The sequence below is a fragment of the Neolamprologus brichardi genome, chromosome 3 (assembly GCF_056152115.1).
Source record: "Neolamprologus brichardi isolate AB-2024 chromosome 3, ASM5615211v1, whole genome shotgun sequence".
Classification (NCBI taxonomy): Eukaryota; Metazoa; Chordata; class Actinopteri; order Cichliformes; family Cichlidae; genus Neolamprologus; species Neolamprologus brichardi.
In genome coordinates this window covers 33,046,191-33,065,750 of record NC_142106.1, presented here as the reverse complement: position 1 = coordinate 33,065,750, position 19,560 = coordinate 33,046,191, and the positions used below count along the sequence as shown (strand labels likewise).

The window sequence follows — 19,560 nt, the reverse complement described above, 5'->3', positions numbered from 1 at the left end:
TAGAAGATTATAATAGACCACCAGAAAAAAAGGTGAGCCGATGGTTGTTCAAAATTGAAATGATCGCTTGCTGAAAAAAAATGAAATAAGTCATAAAAAAACTAACCGATCTATTCATCAGTTTCCCCAATCAAAAGCTGTTTCCTTGAAAACAACAAACATCAAACAAACAAGGACGTAAATAATTACTTTTATAATCGTATCATTGAATATTATCTACTCTTTAAAAGGCAGGACCACTATTATAGAAGCAAAGTCAACCTCTGTCGGTCATGTCCCTATTGACTGGGGAGATAACATGACAATGAGGAAGAAGTACTTCTACTCAACATAAATATTTAATAAGTACAAGTATTTCGGAACGCTTATAGGCTGGATAATGGACCTCAGTGATATGTTGGTCTGTAATGTCGATATTGTTCCTACATTATATTTAATCTTGTCATTTTAACTGAAAAACCACATCGTTGTAATGTTATAGAGTTTTAGTGACTTGTTTTTATGAGCATTATTTCAGTTATATGGTTGTACCTTGGTTAAGCTGAGGCACCCTTTCACATAAGTCTTTACCATGGATTAGTTGGGACAACAAAGGATATCAAATTGTGCTTCACAGAACTGCCCAGGAAATGAATCTTTCCCCCAAATAAACTGAGATTAAAAAACAAAAACAAATTATCCAATTTGTTCAAGATGATCAGCTCCAGAAAACGAAACTGGGAAGAAACTAAACCGGAAGAGCAGAAAAAACTAAGGCAGGACACAGATGCAGGTGAGTTAAAGTCTTTTACTGTACACTTGTTGGACAGAATACAGTACGACATGCAGTAGAATTTATAAAGCCGTTACTGTAAAGAACATGTAACCTATGAGCTATTTGATACCATATGAGCATGTGGCTTATAGGTTACATTATACCCACTGGTCTAAGTATTTTAGAAACTGCTGATCTGTTGGGATTTTCCAGAACAACAATCTCTAGAGTTTACAGACAAAGGCAGAGAATTGTTTTTCTTCTTCTTGTGTACAACTGTTCAACTGTTGTCTGTTATGGTTGTATTGAGGGTGTGAATGTGAGGATGGAGTAAAAATAAAGTAACCTGAATGTATCCTGAAGAAGCCAATAAGAAAGGCAACAGCAACTCAAATAACCATTTGTTAATACCGAGGTATGCAGAAGACCATCTCTGAATGCACAGCATGTCAAACCTTGAAGCAGATGGGTTACAGCAGCAGAAGATTACACTGGAGCCACTCCTGTGCACTAAGAACGGGAACTGAGGCTATAGCTCACATGGCTAGACCTAAAAATGGACAATAGAAGACTAGAAAAATGTTGCGTGATCTGACTCTTGAATTCTATTGTGACATTCAGATGATAGGGTCAGAATTTGGGGTACATGAAACAACATGAAAGCATGGATCTGTTTGCCTGGTATCAGCAGTTTGGGCTAGTGGTGTGATGGTGTGACCACATGACCACAGTGTACCATCCTCCGATGACTGCTTCTAGCAGGATAACTCACTATGTTACATAGCTCAAATCATCTCAAACTGGTTTCTTAAATACATGAATGAGTTCACACTACTCGGATGACCTCCACAGTCCCAAAGCTAGACAGTAGAGCACCTTTAGGAGGTGGTTGAACGGGTGTGTCACATCATGGATGTGCAGCCAAAAAAACTGTGGCAACTGTGCGGTCATGTCAATATAAACCAAAATCTCAGAAATGCTTCCAGCACCTTGTTGAATCTGTGTGATGAAGAAGACAAAAGTGGGTCAAGCTTGGTACAAACATAAATATGCTTGTTTTTCATTTCATGTGTTTCATTTTTTTCTACAGTCATCTACAAATGCATTGATGTGTTTTTCTTTCTTTCTTTTTTTTGTTTAAGTAATCCAGCAGCAGAAACTTCATGGCCTGAAAAATCAAGGAGCCACATGTTATCTCAACAGTGTCCTACAAGTTCTGTTCATGACACCTGAGATTCATGACAGGTTGGAGATACTGTAATGCTTACATTACATCTGTACTCTACCTAACTTCAAAGAGGTGCAAATGAATGGTCAAATATGTGTTCTATGGTGTGGGTAATTGACTGTTGATTCAGCACATAACTGACAGGGAAGCTTCCTCTTCCCCAAAGGCAACATCATCTTAAGATTAGTTAGTAAATTAGAAAAAGCTAAACCTGAGAAATAGTGGCTCAATGCTGATATCTGCCTTTAGTTTTTAAGAAGAAGACAAATTAGTCAGTGTGTCTAATTTCAAATTGTTCTGTCAGAAAGGAAAGAAATCGAAAGAAAATAAATATTATTATGTCACAAAAGCCTGGATTTGAAATTAGAAAAAATAATACAAACATGTTGAATGGACAGTAAATAATCACTAATAAGCACAGATGTGCAGTAATCTGATTACTTTTTTCAAGTAATGAGTAAAGTAAGGGATTACTATTGCCAAAAAGTAATTAGATTACTCTTACTTTCCCAAAAGCACGCTGCGTTACTGCGTTACTGCGTTACTGCATTACTGCGTTACCAAACCGTGATTTTGTTTGTTAGAGTGTCTCATGGCAATGATCAGCCCATTCTCATATTATGCTTAGGGAGTGAGAACGTGTTGCAATGATGTAAGTGCGTGTGAAGTTTGTGGTAGCAACAGACGTGTGCAGATCAACAACAGATAATATATCGAGTGCAGGAGAGAATACGACCATGTGTTTTACTTGCATTTATTTGCAAGAGTGAATGTAAACACAAAAATATTTGATTTTATATGCTGGAATATGCAGAAAATAGCTTTAAATGTTAAACAAATTTCTTCAAGTCAAAGACAGTTGCATATAATTTAATATTTGCTTGATGCAATGTGCTTAAAGTTAAAAGATTAAAACTAATAAAACAAGTTTTAAAAAAAGAGACTTTTTCATTTGATTCAGTTTTATATGATGGATTATGCAGAAAACTGGGGTGAAAGGTCTATTGCTTTATAATGTATTCAGGTTGTGTATCATGTTTTTAAAAAGTAACTAATGCTAATAAGTGAGAAATAACTGTGACTGTTTTCCTGAAGGTTAGATCCAGAATCACAAAAAATAGACCAAGAGCTGAGAAACATCTTTGTATGTCTGAAGAAAAGAACGTGTGGAACAAAAAAGATAACAAAGACTTTGGAGATCCATAATGGTGAGATGACCAGTTGGTAAAACATAAATTTCAAAGGTAAACTCAAAGAAAAGGTCACATAGTGGTTGCGATGAGTAACATTTACATGTAATTTTCAGTTTCTCAACAGCGTGATGCTGCTGACTGCCTAGATCTGATTTTATGCAAGGTCAGCCCACCGGTCTCTGAGGTGAGAATCTTACCATCCAAATAACACTGAGAAATCAGAAAGTTTTCTAACTGATATTTCTGTGTTAAAGCTTTTTGAGGGTCAGCTGATGTACACAACAGAGTGCTCCGAAGGCCACGTCATCAATGAAGAGACAAATCCTTTCTGGACTCTTCCACTGTCACTCAGAGACAACCCTGATGAAACATACAGTGTGGTGAGCAGCAGACTATACACTACTTATCTTATTGTTTTTGAATTCACGAAGACATAATTTTATTATTTTTTTCCCCAAACATAAACCTTGTGGTGTACAGTGGGATGCAAAAGTTTGGGCAACCTTGTTAATAGTCATTATTTTCCTGTATAAATCGTTGGTTGTTACAATAAAAAAATGTCAGTTAAATATATCATATAGGAGACACACACAGTGATATTTGAGAAGTGAAATGAAGTTTATTGGATTTACAGAAAGTGTGCAATAATTGTTTAAACAAAATCAGGCAGCTGCATAAATTTGGGCACTGTTGTCATTTTATTGATTCCAAAACCTTTAGAACTAATTATTGGAACTCAAATTGGCTTGGGAAGCTCAGTGACCCCTGACCTACATACACAGGTGAATCCAATAATGAGAAAGAGTATTTAAGGGGTCAGTTGTAAGTTTCCCTCCTCTTTTAATTTTTGTCTGAAGAGTAACAACATGGGGGTCTCAAAACAACTCTCAAATGACCTGAAGACAAAGTTTGTTCACCATCATGGTTAAGGGGAAGGATACAGAAAGCTGGCTCAGAGATTTAAGCTGTCTGTTTCCACAGTTAGGAACATATTGAGAAAATGGAAGACCACAGGCTCAGTTCAAGTTAAGGCTCGAAGTGGCAGACCAAGAAAAATCTCAGACAGACAGAAGCGATGAATAGTGAGAAGAGTCAGAGTCAACCCACAGACCAGCACCAAAGACCTACAACATCATCTTGCAGCAGATGGAGTCACTGTGCATCGTTCAACCATTCAGCGCACTTTACACAAGGAGATGCTGTATGCAAGAGTGATGCAGAGGAAGCCTTTTCTCCGCCCACAGCACAAACAGAGCTGCTAAAGCACATTTGGACAAGCCAGCTTCATTCTGGAATAAGGTGCTGTGGACTGATGGAACTAAAATTGAGTTATTTGGGCTTAACAAAGGGGTGTTATGCATGGAGGAAAAAGAACTCAGCATTCAAAGTAAAACACCTGCTGGCTACAGTAAAATATGGTGATGGTTCCATCATGCTGTGGGGCTGTGTGGCCAGTGCAGGGACTGGGAATCTTGTCAAAGTTGAGGGACACATGGATTCCTCTCAGTATCAGCAGATTCTGGAGACCAATGTCCAGGAATCAGTGACAAAGCTGAAGCTGCGCCGGACCTGGATCTTTCAACAAGACAATGACCCCAAACACTGCTCAAAATCCACTAAGGCATTCATGCAGAGGAACAAGTACAACGTTCTGGAATGGCCATCTCAGTCCACAGACCTGAATATTATTGAAAATCTGTGGTGTGAGTTAAAGAGAGCTGTCCATGCTCAGAAGCCATCAAACCTGAATGAACTAGAGATGTTTTGTAAAGAGGAATGGTCCAAAATACCTTCAAACACAATCCAGACTCTCATTGGAACCTACAGGAAGCGTTTAGAGGCTATGATTTCTGCAACAGGCAGATCTACTAAATATTGATTTCATTTCTTTTTTTGTGGTGCCCAAATTTATGCAGCTGCCTGATTTTGTTTAAACAATTATTGCACACTTTCTGTAAATCCAATAAACTTCATTTTACTTCTCAAATATCACTGTGTGTCTCCTATATGATATATTTAACTGACATTTGTAATTGTAACAACCAACGATTTATACAGGAAAATAATGACTATTAACAAGGTTGCCCAAACTTTTGCATCCCACTGTATGTTTGAAAAGGTCCTAGCATGTCAGTGGATCAAAACCCATTTAAATGAATTTCCATTTTAGAGGAAATGTAAAGATCTTTATGAGCACATTTTATTTGTGTGTGTGTGTGTGAACGCTTTTCAGTGTAAGCGAAAGCATTTTACTAGTTTGCAAGACTGGGTTTCTGTTGTGTATCTGCATTGTTTCACTGTGTATGCAAGGTTTTCAATATTGAGAGAATGGATTTGATTTCATATGTGTATGTGATTCTGAGTAAAATCCCTCATACTTGGGAATACTTTGTATTTTCTTTTCCTTTCATTATTGGGACATCTGTGTTTGTACAGGAAGAAGGATTTGAAAAGGTTTTCCAAACTGTGTCATACAGTGGAGACAACATGGTGTACTGTCAAGAATGTGAGAAGAAAACAGAGGCAACCAGCGTGAGTTTCAAACACCAGCTGTAGCCTTACTGAACTTTAAACTAGGATTACTGGGATGTCTTAGATCTGTTTAAAGCAGAGTCTGTTGGTACAACTGTGCTGTGTTTAATCATCTCTCATTTGGTTTTTAGAGATGTGAGATGGTGAAGTTTCCTCACATCTTAATTCTACTCCTCAAAAGATTTGACTTTGACTACAACACCATGTCAGATTTTAAATCAGACTGCTGTGTTGCTGTGCCATCTGAATTAAAAACAAAGGTAAGGACGAGTCACTTTGAAGCCTGTTCTTATTTTTTATCTTCAAATTTATTCTTATATTTGACGGTATGTTTTGTTGTAGGACAAGAAGTACAAAGTGTATGGGATAGTGAATCACATGGGCAGTCTAAGAGGTGGACATTACACAGCCACTGTGCTGTCCAAAGAGGACCACACCTGGTATGAGTGCGATGACAGCCATGTGACACAGGTGATTAATTAAATATGGGTCATATTTAAAACCTACAGAAACTTTTATTATTGCAGTGCTCATTTTAATCATAATCTCTCTTTTTTAAAAAAATATTTGTAAAGTCTGAAGAGCAGCTGTTTGCAAAAACCAGGGCATACAAGTAAGTTTGCTTTTTACCAACTCTTACACAACAGGGTCAATCCATCTCAAGTCAACATGGGCCTTCTGCTCAACCATCTCTAATTTTCATGAACAATTTATGGTTGGGACATGTAGAATGATTGCTGTGAAATGCTAGCTTCGTATATCAAATACTTTTTAAAGTTTCTTTTGTTTTTTGGTTATTTTGTTTTTTTAAGAAAAATGGTCTGTCAACCCTCTTTCAGGCATTTTTTCCCCACACATTGAAATCTTCATTTTATTTATTTTACCTGTGTTATTTGTGAGGTGCGAGAATGAAGAAGCACAATAATACAACACAACCACAACAACACATATTCAGTATTCAAAGATAAAAGCTTTAAATTTCAAGCAAAGTCCCTTATGTGAGCGCACAGTAATAAAAAATTCTAATTGCAAAAGACAGCTAGGGGGGATTTGTGAATGGTTTATAGTACCAAGACTACCTGTAACAGTACCAACACTTTCCAACATCAAATTCTCAGTCACAAAAAATGAACAAGATTTAGTTTCTCTTTACTTTTTTGCTGGATTGAGCAAATATGACAAAAATCCATCCATCCATCCATCCATTCGCTTCCTTATCCTTTTCAGGGTCGCGGGGGGCGCTGGAGCCTATCCCAGCTGTCATAGGGCGAGAGGCAGGGTACACCCTGGACAGGTCGCCAGTCTGTCGCAGGGCCAACACACAGGGACAGACAACCATTCGCACTCACATCCATTCGCACATTCACATCTAGTGACAATTTGGATTTTCCAATTAACCTATCCCCACAAGCTGCATGTCTTTGGATGGTGGGAGGAAGCCGGAGTACCCGGAGGGAACCCACGCAAACACGGGGAGAACATGCAAACTCCACACAGAAAGACACCGGCCTGATGTTGGAATTGAACTCAGGACCATCTTGCTGTGTGGCAACAGTGCTAACCACCATGCCACCGTGCTGCCTATGACAAAAATATCAGTAGATTATATTATAGATTCTATAGCAAATCAGTGAAAGGTCAAGATTAAAAATTTGCTGTTTTGATATGGGATGACCCAACAGGCAGTTTACTTCATTATTTGAGTAATGTTTATTAAACTTTTATAAGAAGCGCCCCACTTTTGGGGCATTTTAATGACTTCCTTGATAAACCCACGTGACTGATGAAAGGCTCCAGAACAATGACAGTACTAAATAAATATAGAAGTGACTAATTCTGAAATATGTTATATGATTACTGTATGTTGCTGATTTTTTTCTCCTGTGTGAAAATTAACTTCAAAATGATGATTAAACAGTTCCAGAACCGCATATCTGCTCATGTACAGAGGTAAGATCACAAAACCAATGAACATCAAGAAACCATTTAAATAATTCATGCAGCACTGCTGAATTATTACCATGTGTCTTTTTTTAAGCCTTGGAGAGAGAGCCAGAGGAGGTGAAAGAACAACAGGGGAGCAGGAGAAGAGTGGGAAAAAAGGATGAACCAAAGGAAAGGATAATGGATGAATACATAAAGAAATCAGAAGTGAAAATTCACGAGGATGCTCCGCAACCTGGCAAGAGTTCAGACATAAAGAGGAGCTGTATTTTGATTGCTCTCGTCATTGTTGGTTTTGCCTTTATTGTAATACTATACAAATCACAAGTCTCAGCATAAATTTATGGAGATGGGGAAAGACTCACAAGAAAATACTATGCATAGATTTAGAAATGCCAGCCTGTTATAGAAGTGGTTTTGCCAAATTTTAAGATTTTTACAGATATTAAACAGACAGTTATGGTCAGTGTTATGAATGGAACCATGTCAAAACCATGGAATTAATCATGGGACAAAATCAAATGATTTCATGATGTGTAGCTGAATTTCAATCAATATATATTTTGTTGTATTATTTTATTACATTTAATTTTTAGATTTTTGATGTAAATTTTGGTATGCAAAATAATAATAAATAATTACACAATAATTGGTGTGTTCATCCATCCATTCATCTTTGTCCTGAGAGCGGAGGATACAAATATACCTACCCTTTCCCGTTACCTCCACAGTGGAACAGAGCCCACAACACTGTTTTATTGCAGATAAAACAGTGTTGTGGGCTTCCACAAGCAGGGACAGAGAAACTAGTGTGGAATGCAACCAAATACATACAAGTCACTACTCCAGAGGATGGAGACTGAGGAGAGTTCACCAGTTCAATAAGACAGAGAACCAAAGCAAAGGGATTCATCAAAGCTTTGTACTGAAGTACTGCTACAAAGTACTCTCAACACAATTTATGTGTATTTTATGAATGTTTTTCAATCAAACTTGAAAGCAGTATAGTTATGCTTCTCACGACCCAAAGAGACACCCAGCAGTTGAAAACGAAAATATGTCTGGCAGTCATGGCAGAGATAGAAGTGATGCAGAGCTGACGCTGTCAGATGTTCTCTCAAAGTCACTGGCTGTATCCAGTGTATTCAGGGTCTGCAGCCTTAAAGGCCGCATTTTAAGGCCGATTACGTCACAGCAACGCGACGAAGGCTGGCCCAATTCGAAGGCTGCTCGAAATGCGGCCCTCAAATGCGTCCTTCATTTCCCTGAATTCTAAGGACGTGGTGGTGTAGACTTCGTGGCCCAACATATCCCAGAATGCATAGCGCGGCGGTGGGTGTGGATAATTTTGCCGAAAAAAAAACGGCAGATGAGGGGCGCCCGAAGAGTAAACTTTAAGTAAGTACTGAATATTATGTCACTTATTTATGTGCAAATGTTCAATAACGAAGAACATTAAAACATTACTGTTGGCCACATGTCGGCAAAGTTATGTGACATTAGTGACGTTTGTACTAACTTAGATAGATAGATAGATATAATTTTATTTCGAACATGCCAATATAATTGAAATAACAACAGAAAAAAAGAAAACAAAAAAACAAAACTTAAAAATCATCAAGTTTTCATGTATATATATATTTGTCTACAGAATGCCTGTGCTCGAAAAAGAGTAGGATGAAGTTTACACTTTTCTTGGTTTTAAAGCCTTTACTTTAAAATATACGCTGTTCAATAGCTGACCTTAATCGTACAGAGAATGATCAAAGCTCATGTAGAAACAAACAATCAAATGAACAAAAGATTTTCGCCTTCATTTCTGTCAAACAAAGCTGTATGAAACGTTTCCAGTTGTTAGTTACATGGTTGCTAGGCAACCTGGCCAGCGCAACGGAGGCTAGACCGTCCCATTTCACAAGCCTCGCACTTCCGGCCTTAGCGGTCTTTGAGTACGCGGCCCTCGAGGATCGTTGAGGCTGCGTACTTTAAGGCTGCAGACCCTGAATTGGGATATAACCAATGTCTCAATTGTATTTTCACCTTCAGCCACCTGGTGGCTAATCTTTGTATTTACTTTCTATTTGTTTACTCTGTATATCAGGTGTGTGAATTAGAGGGGTGACAGGTACTGACAGTCAGAGACTTTGCACTGTGGAATTTGGTGTGTACATGGACTACTGAGATTTGATTTGGTAGGTAATCATACATTTACTGACTAATATACTTTGCAATAACAGTAAAAAGAAATACCATAACAGAATACACATTTATGATTATTCTACCTTTTATTGTTGTTATTTCTAACTGTTGTACAATCTGAAACACCACACATCATGTTTTCAACCTCACTGTGACAGACTAAGTACTCCCACAGTCACTGCTCCATCAAGTGGGTCACTTGTAGGCCACACTAACAATATAGAATAATTTACACGTTCACAGTGCTTGCTCACTGTAAACATGTAGATTGTAAAAGGAACCAAAAACCTTGAGTATAGTTCCTCGTTTAGGTTTTTCATCCCCCCCCAAATAGCTGACATATTTCAAATTTACTTTGTATTAAATCTCATTTTACTCCACCACCTTCCTTCTCCTTTTTCAATCAAAAGCAGATGAGATAAAACAGAATATAGATAATAATTAACACAATTGTAAAGCCTAAATATGCTTTACTTGCTAGAAGTCTCAAACATGCGCTCTAAAACTATGTTGATGGCTATGTATATAAAAAGCTCATTAAAAAGGTGAATGCTCGTTTGCCATATGAGGTCATGAGATTTGTATCATGTGACTGACTGGAAAAAAACACATGCACCAATGCATTTCTCCAGTTTAACAATGTTGGATGAAATGGTGTAAAGAAAGCATGCAGCATTTTGACTGTTCCTGATTAATTATAATAGCTAACAATATCATAGGTTAATCTGTTTTCTCTTTGCATTTTCAGAATCTACCATTGCTGATAAAAAAAAAAGGTTAACTGGAGTAAAAGGGATGAAGTGAAGAGCTGAGCCAAGGCCTACCTAGTATATGATAAATAAGGATAGTTTTGAACTGTGAGTCATGCAAAGATGCTCTAGAATATTGCAAGAGCAAAAATATGGATGAGAACAACAGGTTTAATTTCATTAATCATTGCTTTTATTTTTATACATAATAAAAACACAATATTTATGTGAATATGCTGGGGATAAAGATAACTAAATATAAACAAATGATTTCAATATTACTTTCTTGGGAATATTTACACCTTAATTATTCATCATTTACAGCTTGTGATATGTAGCTTATAGGTAGGAGTCTTAAAATGTCCCAAAGAGACCCAAAGACCAAAGATGACACAGTTAAATCATAGTTGTGAAAGATAAACATATTGACATATGATTTAAATATTACTTTTTCTGTAATATTTATATTGTCAGGTGCGCTGTGTATAACTGTACATGTATTGCCATTTCTTTGGTACTCCAAATAATAATGAGTTACACAGGTTATAAGTGAAAACAAACAAACCTTACAAAAAGACAAATACTATTACATCTGTTATTTATCATTTATATTTTCTGATTAGTGCTCAACTCCAAATAGGTATGCTGAGAGTCTTAAAATGTAAAGGAAGACCCGAAGGTGTAAAAGTGAACCAAAGATACACTTCACACATAGTTATATTGGTCTTTATTAGCCTCCGTGGACCCTTGCCACCATCTGCACCACGGATGAGGGTTTGATCCCATATTCAGACAGTGATGCAGAGTCGTCATCCAGCAGCTTTCCAGAGACAACCAGCCGAACTTCACCCAGATGATATTGTACACACACAACACAGGAGAGAGAAAACAAAAAACAAAAACAAACAAACAAAAAACCTAACAAAAGCGACACAGAACACGGGAAATGTGTTTGTCATTGAATATATGTTTGTTGTGGTTGTGTTGTATTATTGTGCTTCTGCATTCTCGCACTTCACAAATAACACAGGTAACAATAAAACGAATCGAAACTGAAAATAACGAAGGCCAAACCAAATCTAAACATTCGTAACAATAAAAAACAACTTCATATAGTCTTTAAAAATATATAATTTAAAAGATTCTTAAAATATATGAGGACACTTGAATGCAGGCTTACAATACAGTCAACGTCATTTGTTGTCTTGCCATAGTTTCTCTCTTTGATCTGCTTTGGGTTTTTAGGCTTACCTTTAATCCTGGAACAGCTTCAGCGCTTTCTTCTTCAGGTCACTGACCGTCTTCTGCTGCTTTTTGGAGTGGTTTAATTTAAGAACCCCCATCTCACCTCCAGGTGAGCGAACAGACAAGCTACTTGCACATTGTGTTTGTCTGGATCGTGTGTGAGGCGGAAGAACTTTCTTCAGGTTGTGAGAGGATCAGATGAGGTGATGGCTTGTTAGTTAACGAGATGGGCTGTCACTTTCAAGGCTTTGTCAGAAAAGCAAACCAAAACATGCCCCGGGAGGCTTAGGGAAGTTCCATATCTCGACAGTTTCACTATCATTTTCTCCCAAGCGAGTTAAAAGAAATCTTATGATTTATTTTAACATAACATTTTTTAGACTGTGGTTCGATAGTTGTGTCAACCACTTGAACATGGCCAGTATCTGTTTTTATTATTAATGATTCATCCAAGTGTAATTTCTGTACATATTTTAATGTTTTTGTACATCTTAATGTACATTTAACTGCGCAAGACTCAGTGCCACCCGAAGACATCATACTCCCTGAATTCTCTGAATATATTCATTATTTTAGTGACTCCCACTAAACCTGAAAACTGTAGACAACTGCTCTGAGATAGTCTGGAATGAAAACCAGCCTACCAGCCTAAACTTGAGTTTTCAAGATAGACCACTAAAAACTGGAATAAACGACCAAGAGCGTCTCTAAAGAAAGGAACGAACAAAGTCCGCAGAGGCGGGTTTCTCCTTATCAGCGCTCACTAGGCCAAGTTCCATGTTATCATCTCTCAGAGTCAGCTGTTGCTATGCTCATGACCGCGGCCGACGTTTTTTGGCTGCATCTAGAGCGACGATGGCCTCATCCACCGGTCTGCTGCACAGGTAATACTCAGCGTGGTTCACTTTCTCTCTCTGTCTCTCTCTCCCCCTCTGTGTTCCATTCGCTGGTCTGATTTCACCCGTAACAATTCTTATGATTGGACTTTTTTATGTTTGGAAACTGCGCACGGGAGAGCACACGCGCTGTTTTTACTCCGATCATTCAGTGTCACAGGCTGACATCACAGTGATACTGAAACCTGAAGCCGCTGATTAAAAACTTTATATTGGATGTTTAGAAGAAACACGAACTGTTTGAAAGTGTCTGCGCAACACTGCATCAGACACGCACTGTTCTGCCCCCTGTGGGATTTTGCTCTTTAAAGTGAAACCAGAAGTATTTGTTCATTTTGATCTGTTTGTTGTTGTGTGATGCCCCCAAGCGTGCCAACAAAACAGGAGAAGTGTTACGACCCTCATGACCCAACGCTCAAATTTGTCGATAAAGAGGATGATTTAGACTGTGAGTATCACGTGGGCACTTTTCAGGGTCAACCAAGTGATGTCAACCATATCAAAATATAATGTAGCAATAGTAAAACCCAAACAAACACATCAACCAACATTTATTCTAGCATAAATCGAATATTTTTTTCTTGTGTGATTGTTCTCAGTCTTGTGTGAAGGCTTCAAATCTCTCAGAGCTCAGATGTCCTGTGGTCATGTTGTGACCCCGACCTCTCTCACCAACTGGTGTCGCAGGTTGTTGGACCAGGTAGGCAACTAAGGATTGTCTTTGTTAAAATAAACAATATGTGGAAATGTGAAATATGTCTCCCCTCTACATACACTCACACTGAAGTGTAGCTCAAACCAGTGGTGGATAAATAACTACGGCATATGGAAATAGATCCCACCACCAAAGGCACCCAGTCACCTCTACTTTAGGCCTTCAGCTTCTGAATAAAACAAAAACACAAGTTATTAATGTATCTGCTGATCAGTTGCTATTCTACACTAATGTGTCTTCAAAGAAAAGTTTAGTAAGTGCATGGTTCAGAACAGTGAGCCAAATCTTTTAGTTTTTGTGGCCATCCTCCCTCCCAGTTTCTCATGTGCCTCCTTGGGAAAATGACAGCCTACCTTGACTTCTCCTGGATATGATGCTGGGGGTTTTCGCTGGTATCATCAACTTCTTTGGAGTGAGTCTGATAAATTATCTGTGATTATTTCAACAAAGGGTGAAAGCAGATTTGTGTGTGGCGGGTCTGGTTGTAGTGCTGAGTGGAGTTTTTCAGAGGTCTGTAAAATGGCTCTGCTGACCCCGGAAGAAACTGAGCATTTTCAGAAGACTTTGGCAGTCAACACTAACAGGCAGACACTTATTACTAAAGCAGTAAGTATCTCACTAAAATACTACAATTTCATGAAAACAGAAATGTATTTCTTATAAACCATTTTACTGCATATTAAATGCTGTCACTCTCTTGTCTCCATGTAGTGTCCTGGATGCAGATCCACTTTGATGAGAGAGAATGGATCAGACTTGAATGTCCTCTGTAAAGTGTGCACAGCAGTAAAAGGACGGCCCTTTGAATTCTGTTGGCAGTGTTTGAGGGAGTGGAAGGGTGCACGGCCTCGGAAGGACCGCTGTGAAAATTATGGCTGCTGCAACCAGTCACTAAAAGTACTACAAACCTGCCCAGATATCACATTTGATTCAGTGAAGGGAGTCCACGGGTGTCCCTCTGTACGTGCCTGTTTCACTTGTGGCTTCCTAGTGGAGCACAATAAGAAGTATTGTAAATCGCTTGTTTGTCCTCGATGTAAGGTGAAGTTCTGTTTTGTGTGCCTGAAGATCTTTACTGAATGCGTGAAAACAAGTGGCCCTTATGCAGCATGCTCCAGTGGCGTAGCCCCCAGACAGACATCGATACCTGTATGGAAGAAGAAATAATTAAAAGACACAAAGCTCTCAAGTTTCACTTTTAATGTGTGAATGCCTTTTCTCTAATGATATACAATGCTGTGTTTTTTATTCAGTTCTGAATCATAATAACAATAAACCTGAAAAATGTCATTCATTCATAAATTTGAAAACAAGTTAATCATACATTCTGTGGTTACTCATTCTTAGATTTAGTTATTTTTTTATGTTAACCTGTCATTATTTGCTGCATCTTTAGCATTAGCTTCATGATATTAAGCACCTATACTACTCGGATAGCCATTTTTTTTCTTGTTTTTATTTTTGGTAGCTACATGATGATTCGTCTTCTATCTTCTAAATTGGTCTGAATTTTAAACATTTAGTTACAGGTCGTAAAGCTAAAATACAGATTAGAATAAACGAATGAACAAAATAAATAGCACAATAACTGACAGAAAAAATTACTAAATTATTACAGAAGAATATTAAGAAAAGATAAAAAGAATGAAAACATGGTACACTTTGAAACACATTGAATAATTCATTCCCTACATTGAAAAAAACCCACTTTAAATACATTAAATATTGTAAAATTAGATTATCTCTGGACCTGTTCACCTTTAGCCACCAGGTGGAACTTTGTTTACTCTGTACATGAGGTCTGTGAATTAGAGCTTTGAAAGGTGCTTCCAGTTAGACAAATGTTTTTAAACACCATCCAGCCTTCATGGTACGGTGTGGACAGATTTCAGTGGGAGTCTTGCTTGAGAAATTCTGATCTATACAGATACTTACATACTTAAAAGATGTGAACATTTCAATTTTAACCACTTGAATTGTTTTGATCTCAAGAACAGAGACAACAACTCTTTGCTTTGTGAGAATAACACAAATGTCTGCTAAATGTTAAATGTATGCATTTAACACCAACTTAAGTTAGGTTAAATGGGACTGAACACCATGTTGGGGGGTTGCAAATTTTGTATGTAGATGAGCAGCAAAGGGGCGACTAAAGCATGAGAATGACCTTGAGGTCGGAGGTCACTGATACCTGAACTCATGCAAGATTTTTAGTGCCGTAGATACACCTACATTATCAATTCCAAAATCCTACATCACCTCCTTCACAAGTTATCACATTCAGAAACTTGGGTGTCCGAGCCAGCCCATTAGCCTTTTATGGCTGAGGGGTATAAACTTGTTGCGAATGATTTTCAAAATAAACAGTTTTCTGATTTGATAGGTTTGTTTTATACTGTAATTAGAATAATGATTTGAGTTTAAACTTTCTGAATTCTGTGTCATTTACATTTCACTCTAATTCCCAGGTTATTTAAAATCGCATGTAATAACCAACTGAAAACATGCAGTGGTTTTCATCTTTATTTATTATAAGTACATATAAAATTGTTTTTTTTTTGCAAAGGTCTTCTTCAGGCAAAAGTACAGACATTCTGTACGTAAGTAGAAGTACAAATAGTACTGTTACAAAATACTCCAGTACAAGTACTGATTCAACTTCTTTACTCAAGTAAATGTAAAAAAGTACAGAGTCTGCTCAAAGTAAGAAAGTTAAACGTAAGGATGTTTCTATTTTTGTGCAAAGCTAACTGAACCTTGTCTTATATGGATGTAATAATAAAATAATATCACTAGATAGGAATACAAACTTCAGTCTAACTTTTTTTCATTCTAATTGTACTTAGTGTGAAAAAAAGAATCATAAATCAAAATAATTTCTATTTAGACCTCCAGTAGATTTTCATAGTGTACAGGCTGTGATCAGCTGACCTCCTGCTCTTTCAACCAGATGTCAGCAGATGTTTCAGACAAACTCAGACGAGCCAGCTGCTGGAAGCACATTTGTATTGAATGTTTTCTCTGGAGTTTATTGTGTTTTTCGTAACACAACTTTAAAATCTGCCAGTGCTTCAAATACTTCAAAGCTTTCTGAATGAAAATGATATTTCCCTCTGCAGTTAGGATCATTTTCTGTGTTGTATGATGATGCTGTGATATTACAGTACCAACATTAAAGCTTTGCTCTATACTCTAGATTAGAGATTATATTGAACTTTATTAATCACTCGGGTGGGTTCCTCCGGGAAATTCAGTAAATTCAAACTCTATGAGAGTCAGCAGCTTGTTTGACCAGTCAGTACCAGTGCATGTGTTCATGTTTTATTTTGCATTCCTTGAATTTTGTCTTGTCTTTTTTGTTTTGTTATTCTGTTATTTTTTTTGTCAATTTTTAACTATATCCTGTTTTCCCCTCTGCATCCGCTCATGTTATCCTCCATAAATGTTCAAATCAGTTTTTTGTCTGTTATAGTTAATACATCAGTTAAACCATTAAGATTGTTGATTGATTGCACACAGTTAAATATACCAGTCATTAGTCATCAGCATTTAGAGCTCAACTGGTCAATCAGCACAGCTGTTTTCAAAAAAATGTCAATCTAAACACTCAATACAGAATAAAAAGGGAAACTATTGCTGATGTGTATTAAACATCTACATTTAAAAGTCCTTATTTATCTTATAATTTTTTTCAATTAAATAAAGTAGAAAAAAATATTGTGAGGACCAGTTAATTTCACTACTGAGCACTCAAAATAATATACATAGAAAAGTTATAGGTTTGCATAATCAAGGGTTGTTTGTGCACAGTTGGTGGACGGCCGAGTGCAGGAATGAACCAGAGCAAAGTCAAGAAACAATACCTCTCACAGATCGATGCTACCTAAGGCACATGAAACTAGACCAGTGTATGTGTGTGTATGTGTGTCCATCCCTAGGTGAAGCTGCACCCAATGGAGGAAAAGAAGAGTGCTAATAAGGGGGGCAAAAGTCGAAACTACAGCACTCCTCAATGGTTTTTGATGAATCAGATAGAAGCACATTCTGCTTCATGTACCGCTAACTTAAGGTCATCTCTCTTTCAGAAGTTGGTCACAGCAAACTGTGGCAGACAGTGGTTTTCTAATCAGAAGGATATCAATGTACATGAATTATTTTTGAACTGCTTCAGGCAATAACTGAGTGAAAACCTGGAAGTGAGATCTTCTTTTACCCTAGATAAAAAGCAACACTATATCAAGTATTTACATTTTATTGTTGATTTTATTTTCAGATTTAGTTTGGTTTTCATTATTTTCAGTTTTGGTCTCAATTGTTTTATTAAGAAAGGAAAGGATAAAAAATAATAATAATACAACATCCATCCATCCATTCGCTTCCGCTTATCCTTTTCAGGGTCGCGGGGGGGCTGGAGCCTATCCCAGCTGTCATAGGGCGAGAGGCGGGGTACACCCTGGACAGGTCGCCAGTCTGTCCCAGGTAATAATACAACACAACCACCTAAAACAGACATTCAAGTAGACTTTTCAGTAAACCTTTGTGCTAAAGCTGGCTCAAGCTGTGTTAACAAATATGACCTCAGTGACAAACACAGCCCTTATTTTATTCTAATTAGTTGCACAGTGTGTAACTGCACAATTTTGTTGAGTTTTTTGCTATGTTTCTAAATTCCAGTTATTATTTTTATTAGAGTTGAATTAAATTCTTTTTGCAGTTTAGTTTTAGTTAAACAGTGGCCAAAGTCATGTGTTGTCTGAGTGGAGCTTAAAAATAACAGTCTTCAGTGGTGTTCAGGACAAACTGTGTCACGTGTGTGACATTATGTTTTTTCCAAATTGTTAAACATGCTACAAATCAAGCCGAAGTAGACTAACTTGTTTAAAGGCTCCATTATATTATATTATATTATATTATATTATATTATATTATATTATATTATATTATATTATATTATATAAACCTTAGGCTGAGCATATTTCTGTCCATCAATACCTTCTGTACTATGTCTGTCTGTTACATCAGCTGTCCAATCAGCATCACTACATGCCAACACGTTCTCACTCCCAAAGCGTAACATTTTACGCTAGGTGACAAATCGTCAACATATTACGTTTTCGGCTACCTACCACGTTCCTAAAAGACGACCTCGGATAAATGAGGAAATATGAGAACCGTATGGACTCAATCTACACATGTTCGCTCTTTTTCTTCAAATCGCTTAGAAACATGCTATTTAACATAATTAAAGTCCTGGTTAAGCTCAGGCAAAAGGTTATGGTTAGGGCTAGGGATAAGGTTAGGTTTAGGGCTGGAATACAGGGCTGGAACGTCTATTACCGCGGGAGCGTCATTGCACTGGATTTCGCCCATAACCCGCCGCGTACCATAAGAACGCCGAAGGTCTCCTTTCGCGTTCCTCAGGAACGCCGCGGGATGTGACAAAACGTCGGCATGTTACGCCTCGGGAGTGAGAACGGGCTCTACATGCCCATAACCTCAGTTGCTCATTATCACATTTTCTGTAACCCAGTTCTTTCTCAGGTGTCCCTTTCAGATATCTCAGTACATGTTTTACCGTGGTCCATTGGTTTTCAGTCGGCTGACTAAAATACTGTGATAGTTTACTTATTATAAAATTAAGTCTGGTCTTGTGCATGTATAAAAATAGACTACCCACTGCCTCTCTGTACATTTGACATCATTCATCTTTTCAGCACCATCAGCGTAGTTCAGTTTTTGCTCACAAGGTGTCCCTCTAGCTTTGCAATCATGCATGTAGAACCTTTCAAGTATTTTTTTCCATGTGTTGTGAATGTTACCCAAATGGTTCAGTTTTAATTTTCTGCAAACATTTTCTTCAAAACAATTAGTGCATTTTTGTCACTGGCAGCAATGATCAAGTCATCTACCTATATTATCAAAATCACCTTCTTATTTTACTCGTGGCCACCTCTCACCTCCTTCGTAGAAAGGGTCACTCCCAGACGGGCAGGGCTGTGATGCGGTGCCTCAGTGGCTCTCCTCTTCTGAGAGTTATTTGTAAACAAGATGAAAACTGACTATTAATGGGAATACGCTGGAAAGTCAAGATAACTATTAACCAGA

General features: G+C 37.6%; 2 protein-coding genes across 2 annotated transcripts; both read left to right on the top strand.

The window, feature by feature from the left end:
- The first annotated feature begins 693 nt into the window (after positions 1-693).
- LOC118454983 (ubiquitin carboxyl-terminal hydrolase 47) lies at positions 694-8,514 on the top strand. The gene is made up of 12 exons (XM_087838311.1): positions 694-772; positions 1,897-1,999; positions 3,078-3,190; positions 3,289-3,359; positions 3,430-3,555; positions 5,612-5,707; positions 5,839-5,967; positions 6,050-6,178; positions 6,283-6,320; positions 7,626-7,657; positions 7,746-7,916; positions 8,447-8,514. Exons 1-12 carry the CDS (start codon positions 694-696, stop codon positions 8,512-8,514), a joined length of 1,155 nt encoding a protein of 384 aa, XP_087694437.1.
- Positions 8,515-12,088: 3,574 nt separating this feature from the next.
- LOC148104256 (uncharacterized) lies at positions 12,089-14,634 on the top strand. The gene is made up of 5 exons (XM_087839324.1): positions 12,089-12,728; positions 13,109-13,188; positions 13,340-13,440; positions 13,906-14,061; positions 14,167-14,634. Exons 1-5 carry the CDS (start codon positions 12,622-12,624, stop codon positions 14,620-14,622), a joined length of 900 nt encoding a protein of 299 aa, XP_087695450.1. The 5' UTR covers positions 12,089-12,621; the 3' UTR covers positions 14,623-14,634.
- Positions 14,635-19,560: the final 4,926 nt, after the last annotated feature.